The sequence below is a fragment of the Lycium barbarum genome, chromosome 11 (assembly GCF_019175385.1).
Source record: "Lycium barbarum isolate Lr01 chromosome 11, ASM1917538v2, whole genome shotgun sequence".
Lineage (NCBI taxonomy): Eukaryota > Viridiplantae > Streptophyta > Magnoliopsida > Solanales > Solanaceae > Lycium > Lycium barbarum.
The window spans coordinates 28,468,602-28,478,622 of record NC_083347.1 but is presented as its reverse complement, the minus strand read 5'-3'; the positions used below and the strand labels follow the sequence as shown (position 1 = coordinate 28,478,622).

General features: G+C 35.1%; 1 protein-coding gene across 3 annotated transcripts; it reads left to right on the top strand.

Moving 5' to 3' along the window:
* The first annotated feature begins 422 nt into the window (after window positions 1–422).
* Window positions 423–9,619, top strand: LOC132619009 (uncharacterized). Of its 3 annotated transcripts, none has more exons than XM_060333999.1 (5): window positions 424–643; window positions 5,318–8,095; window positions 8,224–8,451; window positions 8,639–8,794; window positions 9,145–9,619. In XM_060333999.1, the coding sequence occupies exons 2-5, from the start codon at window positions 5,324–5,326 to the stop codon at window positions 9,412–9,414; spliced, it is 3,426 nt and encodes a 1,141-aa protein (XP_060189982.1). In that variant the 5' UTR covers window positions 424–643; window positions 5,318–5,323; the 3' UTR covers window positions 9,415–9,619. The 3 variants fall into 3 exon arrangements, with proteins under 3 accessions (XP_060189983.1, XP_060189982.1, XP_060189981.1); XM_060333998.1 differs by having other exon boundaries at window positions 426–643; window positions 8,209–8,451; XM_060334000.1 differs by lacking the exons at window positions 8,224–8,451; window positions 8,639–8,794 and having other exon boundaries at window positions 423–643.
* Window positions 9,620–10,021: the final 402 nt, after the last annotated feature.

Here is a 10,021-nt window from a genome sequence, read left to right as displayed (position 1 = left end):
CTAGTAATATTACACTATGCCGTGGAATATTTTGAACTAATATGGTTCTACTTTTCAACTAATTATTTTGAATGTAAAGTTCTGACACCGTGATGCTCAAGACGCGATTAGTTTTAAATTTCTTTTACATTTAAATTCATGAAAATGTGGTGGAATGTCGAAGAAAACAATAGTAATAAAGGTGGAATCCGAAGTAAATTTTTTGGCATATCTCTTAGTAGTAGGTTAAGTAATTGCAAAGTAATGAACTATAACATCTAATACGACAAGTTACGTGAGGCCCCACAACAAAAGGAATTTGAATTTATACTTTGAATGACAATTGGGTGGAAAGTAGGGGTAAGGGAGCAACACTTGAAGAAAACAATTCTCTAATAGGGCGTTGCCCGCCCACAAGCACAAACACCTCCTCGCTTGCCCCCTCCTCCACTTCTGGTAGCAGCATAAAATAGCCAAACGAAGAAAAGGCATCTCTCCTATTTTCTTTCTACTGTTATTAATACCAACAATTGTTGCACAATCTTTTCTTCATTCTCTCTCACTCTCTTTGATTTATTTCATTAGGCACTTTTTCCAATTTCCCAAACAGCAAACAAAAGCTTTTCTCCAATAAAGAAGCAAAGCACCCAAAAATCAAAATCAAGTAAGCACTCATCATTTCCTCTGTTTTTATTTGCAATCGATCTCTCTGTTGTTTACTTTGTGTGTTATTGGTTATATGTTTGATATGTGAAGTATATTGCTCGCTTGATAATTTATGTGATACAGTTCGAATTTCAATAGTTAAATAAGAAAATCTTCGACAACGATTTATTCATATGCATTTTAAATATTTCTGGAATCAAACTTCTTTATTTTGACTCTTGAAATTCGAGCGGTATCACATAAATTGGGATAGAGAGAGAGTATTTATTTTGCTTATTGTCGTGCTTAGAAATTTTGAAAAAATGTGAAATTTCTAGTATTTGATCAGTCGATGAAGCTTCTATATGAAGATTTTATTTTGGTTTTCTGTGGTGATGAATGTCGAATTCTTCTTACTTCTATCTCGATTTATATTTTGAGTGTTTTTGTTAAATTTTGCTTTGACTTAGATTGCTTATTAGTAATCAGTTTGTAGAATCTCAGAATATGAAAATACTCCATTAAACTATTAAAAGGACCTTTTTGCTCATTATGTAATGATTTGATCTTCATCTTCTCTCTAATTGATTCTCGCTTCTTCATAAACCATTTGATAGTCTTACTTGCCTTACATCTCTGATTATCAAGCACCAGTTCTTCCGATCATGTGTTACTTTTGTTGAAAGAGATGTTTCAATTTATTTGTCTTATTTTCCTTTTTTTTTTTTTTTAATTGGTCTCAAAATGAGCATTTCTTTCTAATTTGACAACTCTTTAATTTCTACAATCAAGTAACATGTCTAAAATTGCAAGATTAAAGAACATTTTGGTGCATAATATATTACTTTAGTTTAAGAGCCAAAGTTCTCTTTAATTTTTTTTCTCAAACGAAAATCTGTGTGATTTGAAATAGGAGAATATCTATGGCATATTACATTTGCATTCGATCTTAAATACTAGTATGAATTTTACAAGATACTATAGTAGTTTCCAGTTTTTCACTTGGATAATTTTTCATTTAAATGCTTCTTCTCAGATTGCCTGCCATTTTTATTTTTTTGAAACTTTTACGCGCAAATAAGTTTTCAATATATCGTGTATAGTCTCTTGTGTCGTGTGTGCAAATGTATTTTGCCAGATAAGTTTTTATTATATTTTGTGTATATAATAATTTTGCCACTCCTATTTTGTGGATTTTGTGTATATAATAATTTTGCCACTCTATTTCTGTGGATATGAATTTCGGTATTTCTATATTCCATTTTCTCGCTTTATTTGGAAAATAATCTTTTATACCATAAGACATGAGAAAACCTAGTAATATGACACTATACCGCGAAGTAATTTGAGCTAATATGGTTCTACTTTTCAACTCATTATTTTGACTGTAAAGTTCTGACGCCATGATGCTTAAGACTCAATTAGTTTTAAATTTCTTTTACCATTAAATTCACTAAAAGGCTGTGGAATGTCGAAAAAAACAATAGTAATAAAGGTGTTATGGAATGAAAAAAGCGAGAGAGAAAATTGAAGAGATAATAAACTAAAACTCTTTGTATTGATTCTTGAATTGTTTCTTACATAGAAAAACAAAACCCTACCTCTCTATTTATAGACATAAAGAGAATAAAATAAAAAGTAAATATATATTTCCTCATAAATACTAAACTAAATATTCTATAATTAGTGTAGTAACTACACTTAGATGGAAACTAAATATTCTAGAATATTTCTAGTGAAAAAAAAGGAAGTAAATATTTCTACCACTAATTAAATCATGAAGCGGAAGGAAAGTAAATTTTAACATTCCCACTCAAACTCAAGTTGGTGTATCCAATTTGTGTCTGAAGACCTGATTCTTCTCCTTGTTCTTGAAATCTTGTAAAATTATTTTTTAACTTCATCTTCACTGGCAATTGTGATGGTTTTCACTTTTCATCAATAAAGATTTGTGGAGCGCATTCAAAGATATATTGATGCTTGACATGGTTCAAAATAGGTATACATAAAATTTATATGAATTAAAAAAAAGTATTGGCTAAAAATTAGAGCCCGGTGCGTTGAGAGTGAACACGAGTTAAAATTATTGGAGCCCGGTGAGTTGAGAGTAAACACGGGTTAAAAATGAGTCCTACGTTAAAAATAAAAGCAAGGGTTAAAATTGGTTTAAAGTAGCCCGGCGTTAAAAATAAATTCAAGGGTTAAAATTGGGTTGAAAATTGGTTAAAAGTGGTTGAAAGTCGTTCTTGTTCAATGAAATCACAGACCCATTGAGATGAATGAATTTGGCTCTGATACCACTGTTATGGAATGAAAAATGCGAGAAAGAAAATTGAAGAGAGAATAAACTAAAACTCTTTGTACTGATTCTTGAATTGTTTCTTGCATAGAAAAATAAAACTCTACCTCTCTATTTATATAGACATAAAGAGAATAAAATAAAAGAAAAATACATATTTTCCTTATAAATACTAAACTAAATATCCTATAATTAATATAGTAACTAGACTTAGAAGGAAACTAATTATTCTAGAATATTGCTAGTAAAAAAAAAGGAAGTAAATATTTCTACCACTAATTAAATCATGAAGCGAAAGGAAAGTAAATTTTAACAAAAGGTGAAATCTGAAGTAAACATTTTGGCATATCTCTTAGTAGTAAGTTAAGTAACTGCAAAGCCATAGACTATAACATCTAATACTACTAGTTATGTGAGGCCTCACAACAAAGTGAATCTGAATTTATACTTTTAAGTTTACAAATTTTGTCCCCATTTATTTTGTAAGACGAAAAAAAAAATCAACTTTGCATCTAGAGTTGGCAGAATTTCTTATTTGTTAGATCTATGACGCTGTGACTGTGAACTGATCGTGTTTTTGCTATTATTATTTACTTTGTCATAATCCTAATATTTTTTTAATTGGCACTTGACCTACCTACCTTTTTAGTATTTTTTTTCTTTGGCTTAATGCATTTGCAACTCCTTAAACTTGTCTATTTCTTTCATTTTGGCACCTCGACTAAGTATTGTTTTTATTGAACCCTTGAACTTGAACTCACGTGTGTCTATTAAACACAATTCAATTTTCATAGTAACATATATGATAATTTCATTTTCTTTAACTTTGCGAGTGAATGTCAATCGCATTGTAGGTGAAAAATTCAACCAATTAAAGCACCACACCCATTTTAAAATGCGGGATGTGCATAAATTAAAAATTTCGAAGACCTCCCTCCACGTTTCGTTTCGTTTCACTCACCTCCCCTTTGGTTACGTTATTACGCTTATCTCCCTTATTTTTATTTTTTATATTTTTTATAACAATTCTTTTAACCCAATTATCATTAAAATAAAAAATTACAATAAACCAAATTTGCCCTTACTAATAAATTTGTAAAGATGCTCTTTAGAAAATTCCCTTGAAATAAAAACACCACAAATATGCTAGATTTTAAATTTGAATTTAGTGAAAGGAAAATTTGTGCTTACATCTCCAAGTTCTTACCTGTGTACATCAACTATCAAATAAGCTTCACCGGATATTGAGCCATACACTGTAATTCATTACAAAATCCAAAGTCATCCAAATAAAATGCCCTAAATATTCCTACAAACATATGGTAAAAAAGCATATTCATGGTGCCCTTTTTCTGCACAACAAACATCCGAAGTAGTTTGCGGCATTTTTGAAATCCCTACCTGCACTTTTCATTTATTCGATTAATAACCTCTGAAATTATGAACTAATCTCAAAGAACCAAGCAGCGTGGATTTGGAAACTGAATTGTCAATAGAACCTCCATACCAATTATTCGTCTTTTAATCCCTACCTCTTTGGCGGATTCGAACAGAACGTTCATTTTTTTCAACTTTTGCCACAAAATTGAAATTTTATTTCCTTTATAATCTATATTATACTGTAATTGATGCAATGCAATGCATTTATTACTATGTCTAAATTTTTTAGCTTGCTCTGGTTCTTTTGCACATAAAACTCTAAAACTGAAGCCATTGAAAAATGAGGAAGAGGATGAAGAACGTGGAATGAATATTAGAAGAGAAAATTAGGGAGGGCTTTGAGTAAAAGGGAGTTCCGAAAATTAGGGAGGGCTTTGAGTAAAAGGGAGTTCCTTTTCATTTTTAAAGAACTTGTAGCAGAGAAGATATTCCAGAAGAAATAATTAATTAAAGGGTTTACTTAAAAAGGGTAAACTAGTCAAACTATAATTTTTCATGTTAATAATAAATAGGTTAAAATATTTGTTACAAAAAAACTAAAATAAAGGAGGTAAGCATAATATCGTAAACTGAAGGGGAGGGGAGTTAAATGAAGCGAAACTTTGAGGAGGTCTCTGAAATTATCCCTAATTAAAATGAGTAGGGAGCTTTAATTTGTTGAATTTTCCACGTAGGATGCGATTGACGTTCAATCGCAAGGTTAAAGAAAATGAAACTCACCATATGCATTATGTAAGTTGAATTGTGTTTGATTGACACACTTGAGCCTAAGTTCAGGAGTTCAATGAGAATGACACTTAGTTGAGGTGTCAAAATGGAAAAAAGGGGCAAATTTAGGAGGCTGCATATGCATTAGGCCTTTTTCTTTTAACTAAATTGACCGCAGCTGTCTGTAGTGGAAGGGATAAATCTTTTGTTGTCCGTGTACATATTAATCCTGTTTGACAATTGAAGGTAGAAATGGGGAACGACCTCCAAGCAGCAAAAGAAAAAATTGATTCTCAAGACCGTGACTTGTCGAGGGTCCGAGCAGAAAATCGAAAACTTGAATCTCAAGTGTCGAATTTAAACTATGAATTGTCGACGGTCCGAGCAGAAAAAGGAAACCTTGAATCTCAAATATCGAATTTAAACGATGAATTGTCGAGTGTCCGCGCAGAAGAAAGAAACCTTGAATCTCAAAATCTGAAGTTAAAAGATGAATTGTCTTTCACAAAAGAGAAGTTGGAGGAAACTGCAAAGAAATTTGAAGGGCTTGAACTTGATCACAAGAAATTGAAAAAGCAGAGTGCCGAAGCAGAAAAGAGATGTAACACTGAGCTTAAAGCATTGCAAGAGGCATTGCAAGCTCACGAATTGAACAGCAAAGAGCATGTTAAGGTTAAGGTGGCATTTGACAGACTTAGCCTCGAGTTTGAAAGCTCAAAGAAAAAGATGGGAGAGCTTGAGAAAGAGCTGCTGACTTCTGCGAGTGAGGCCCGCAAGTTTGAGGAGTTGCACAAACAAAGTAGCTCACTTGCAGAATCAGAGACAAAGAGGGCCTTGGATTTTGAGAAGAAACTTGCATCAAAAGAAACTCGTATAGATGAATTAAGCCAAGAGCTGGGCAGGAGAAAAGCTTCTGAATCTCAGTTCAAGGATGATATTTCGGCTCTTGAGCTTCTATTATCATCCAGTAAAGAAGATCTTCGGGCTAAGTTATCTGAGTTGGAAGACACAAAGTTGAAGCTTCAGAAGGAAGTAGGTTTAAAGGAAGATATTGAAGCTAAACTGAAATCATTGGAAGAGCTTTACCGTGAATCTGCATATGCCGTAACTACAGCTAACCAGAAAAATGTTGAGCTTGAGGACATGCTAAAAATCGCCAATACTGCTATAGAAGAAGCAAAATCGCAGTTTAAAGAAATGGAAAATCGCTGTGCTGCAGCTGAAGAAAGGAATGTGGAGTTAGAACAGCAAATAATTCTGGCGGAACTGAAAAGCAATGATACGAAGAGGGAACTAGAGGAGTTCTCGGGGAAAGTTTCTGAACTAAATGCCACCCTTCAGAAGACCCTGGAAGCAAGAAAAAGATGGGAGAGCTTGAGAAGATTGCAGGAGTACGAGGAGAAGATAGCTCATTTTGATTCTGAGTTGGTCAAATCAACTGGTCGTAATTCAGAACTTGAAGCGGAGCTTAAAAGTGTTGCTGACAAGTGTGCTGAGCATGAAGGTCGGGCCAACACCACCCATCAACGCAACCGTGAATTAGAGGACTTGATGCTGGTATCACAGTCAAAAGTAGAGGAAACGAGCAAAAAGGTGAGTAATTTGGAGCTATTGCTCGAAACAGAGAAATGTAGAATTCAGGAGCTTGAAGAACAAATAAGCACATTAGAGAAGAAATGTGTGGCGGCAGAAGCAGAATCAAAGAAGCACTCTGACAGGGTATCTGAGCTTGAAGCAGAAGTAGAGACATTCCAAACAAAATCATCAAGCCTTGAGGTTGCGTTGGCGGAGACCAAGGAGAAGGAGAAGGAATTGAGTCAATGCCTGAACAGTGTGACAGAGGAGAAGAGTAACTTAGAGGATGTGTACAGGAATTCAATTGAAAAACTAGATGAAACAGAAAACTTGCTTGAGGTCCTGCGTAATGAATTGAGTGCCACACAACAGAAACTGGAAAGTATTGAGAACAATCTTAATGCTGCTGGATTGAGAGAGAGTGAGGTGATGGTGAAGCTCAAATCAGCAGAAGAGCAGCTAGAGCAACAAGGAAATGTTTTGAAGCAAGCAACAGCTCGAAGCATAGAGCTTGAGTCATTGTATGACACTCTGAAAAGGGATTCCGAGCTCAAACTCGAAGAAGCAACTGGCAAATTTGTTAGCGGAGATTCAGAGGCACAAACATTGAATGAGAAACTGAAGGCTCTTGAAGATCAGCTAAAGAGTTACGAGGGGCAGATTGGTAAACCTGCGGAAAGGTTTTCAGCTGTTAAGGAAGAACTGGATCAGGTGTTGGTGAAGCTGGCTTCATCTGAAACTGTCAATAAGGACCCGAAAGAGAAAATATTGGAGGCAGAAGATAAAGCTGCAAGCGTTTTATCTGAAAACCAACAATTGATGGACACAAATATGCTTCTAAAGAACAAGGTAAGTGATCTTGAAGAACTGTTAAACTCAGCCTATGCAGAAAAGGAGGCCAGTGTTCAACAACTAGTTTCTCATATGAACACTATCACAGAACTGTCAGATCAGCATTCCAGAGCCTCTGAACTTCAATCAGCAACTGAAGCCCGCATATCAGAAACGGAGGCAAAGCTGCAGGAAGCCATTCAAAAGTTCACCAACAAAGAGTCTGAAGGTAAAGAGTTAATGGCTAAGCTACACTCTCTTGAAACTCTGGTGAAAACATATGAAGAGCAGGCTCATGAAACTGCTACTCTGGCTGAAAGTCAAAAAATGGAACTAGAGCAAAGCCGTAAGAATTTGACTGGGCTTGAAGGCATTGTTGAAGAGCTGAAAGGGAAGTGTACCGAACTTAAAAAAGAGAAAGAAGAACTAACTCAAGAGAACTCGCAGCTAAAGGGAGAAGTGGCCTCAGTTGGGTCTAAACTCAATGATTTAGAAGCCAAAGTGTCAGCTGTGTCTGCCGAGAAGAATGAAGCAGTTGAAGAGCTTAAATCCTCAAACCAGGTTATAGACAACTTAAAAGAACAGCTTAGTTCTGAAGGACAGAAGTTACAACTTCAGGTTAGTGACACTTTGAAACGGTATCAACAGCTTACTATTCTATATGCAATTACTGCAGGTGCATATATTTACGTCTCAACAACTTACTATTCTAAAATATTCACTATTTACAGTTATCATCCATTAAGGAGGAAAATAACTTGCTCAATGAAACGCATCAAGCCTCTAAAAAGGAACTGCAAAGTGTCATAGCACATCTTGAAGAACAGTTGAAAGAAATCAAGTCAAGTGAAGATTCTCTGAAGAGTCAATTAGAAGTTTTCCAGGCTGAGATTCATCAGAAGTCTGAATTGCAAAGCCGCATCAAGGAGCTTGAAGATCACTTAGCTAGTGCTGAGGCTCAAGTGAAAAAAGAGGTAATGTTATTTTTAGACAGTTAAATATACAACCAAGCTAACATTCTAGAGCATAAATAATTAGCCAAATGCGTGATAGTCCCAGTAAATGTTTATTGTTCTCCTCTTCCTCTGTTATGGCATGAAAATTAAACATTTACTTCTCCAGCTTGATTACTAACTCATATTTGAAATGTCAAAAACACAGAAAGAGGCTATGTCCAATAAGGGGATGGAGCAGCAGGTAACTTTGAAGAGTTTATCAGAGGAGCTGCAAGCCAAAAGCAATGAAGTACTAGTTCTACAAAACCAAGTCAAGGAACTTGAGGAGAAATTGCAGCAGGCTGATGCTATCAAGCAGAAGGTTAGTTTCTCTCCTGAAACGTATTTGCTGGGTATCTCAAATCGAATTTTTTGATCCTATCATTTCCACATCATTTCTCTCAGCCACCTGTTTTCTGCTAAGTCTACTGTTACCATCAGAATAGTTCCACATGCTTGACCTATAGAAGAAAGATGGCACATTGAAACATATAAGTAACTAAATGAACAAGGACATCTTATCCTTTTAAATCTGTAGTTTTTAGCTGAATGCCGGCGTACAATTATTATGCATAAGAGCAATGTAAATAATGCAATAAATGTGACTATGATGATCATGAAATAGCTCGAAAGATTATTATTGATTTTCAATTACTGTAATTCAAATTGCAGGATATTGGTGGCAGTAGTAGTGATCGAAAGGATGACGTAGAGGTGAAATCTAGGGACATAGACATTGGACAAATGCTCTCTACTCCAACGAAGACAAAGAGCAAGAAGAAGTCAGAAGTCTCTTCAACTCAACCATCCTCCAGTGAATCACAAGTTCAACACGTCGAAGGTCCTGCTGCCATTCCCCTGAAATTTATTTTGGGGGTTGCTCTAGTTTGTGTGATCTTGGGAATAATTCTTGGTGTGAGGGAATATTTTGCACATATGTAGAGGATCTACAGGATATTAGCGGATCTACAGGGCATTAGTGGATCTACAAGATATTAGCATTTACTATAATATATCTTAATTGATTGTATGTATCCTAGGATTTATTACATTTCCATTCTTGTATTGTATTGTTATCGTGGTTGTACTATAAATATATGAACCAACAGGTGTTGGATTATCCCACCAGAACATATTCAATTTGGTATCAAGAGCGTAAAAGATCCTTCCTCTCTTCTTTCTTTACGATGGAACCTTCTTCACCCATTTCTTCTCAAGAAACACCACACAAGCCACTCTTTCTTCTCCAGAAAACACCACACCTGTCACTTTGGTGCTCCCCATCCAGCCACCCTCAATTTCTAACATAAATATTTTTATACCTCTTGAACTTACTTACTTGAACTATCTCACTTGGAAAAAGGTTTTCAAGCCTTTCTTGCATAGTCTTTTCGACCTTGTGGAAGGTTCTATCCCATGCCCTGATCTCACTCATCCACAGTATACATTATGGATACAGTGTGACACAACTGCTCACAGTTGGATCAATGCAACGTTGTCACCATCCGTCCTTGGCACACTTCTAAATTATAACTGTGAGACTTCTCAT

What these genes read in the sequence shown, in the direction of transcription:
- LOC132619009 (XM_060333998.1), top strand. Translation starts at nt 5,324, where the DNA reads ATGGGGAACGACCTCCAAGCAGCAAAAGAAAAAATTGATTCTCAAGAC. An exon ending in GACAGAAGTTACAACTTCAG is followed by an intron (nt 8,096 to 8,208) that starts GTTAGTGACACT and finishes CACTATTTACAG; the next exon opens with TTATCATCCATTAAGGAGGA. An exon ending in AGGCTCAAGTGAAAAAAGAG is followed by an intron (nt 8,452 to 8,638) that starts GTAATGTTATTT and finishes TCAAAAACACAG; the next exon opens with AAAGAGGCTATGTCCAATAA.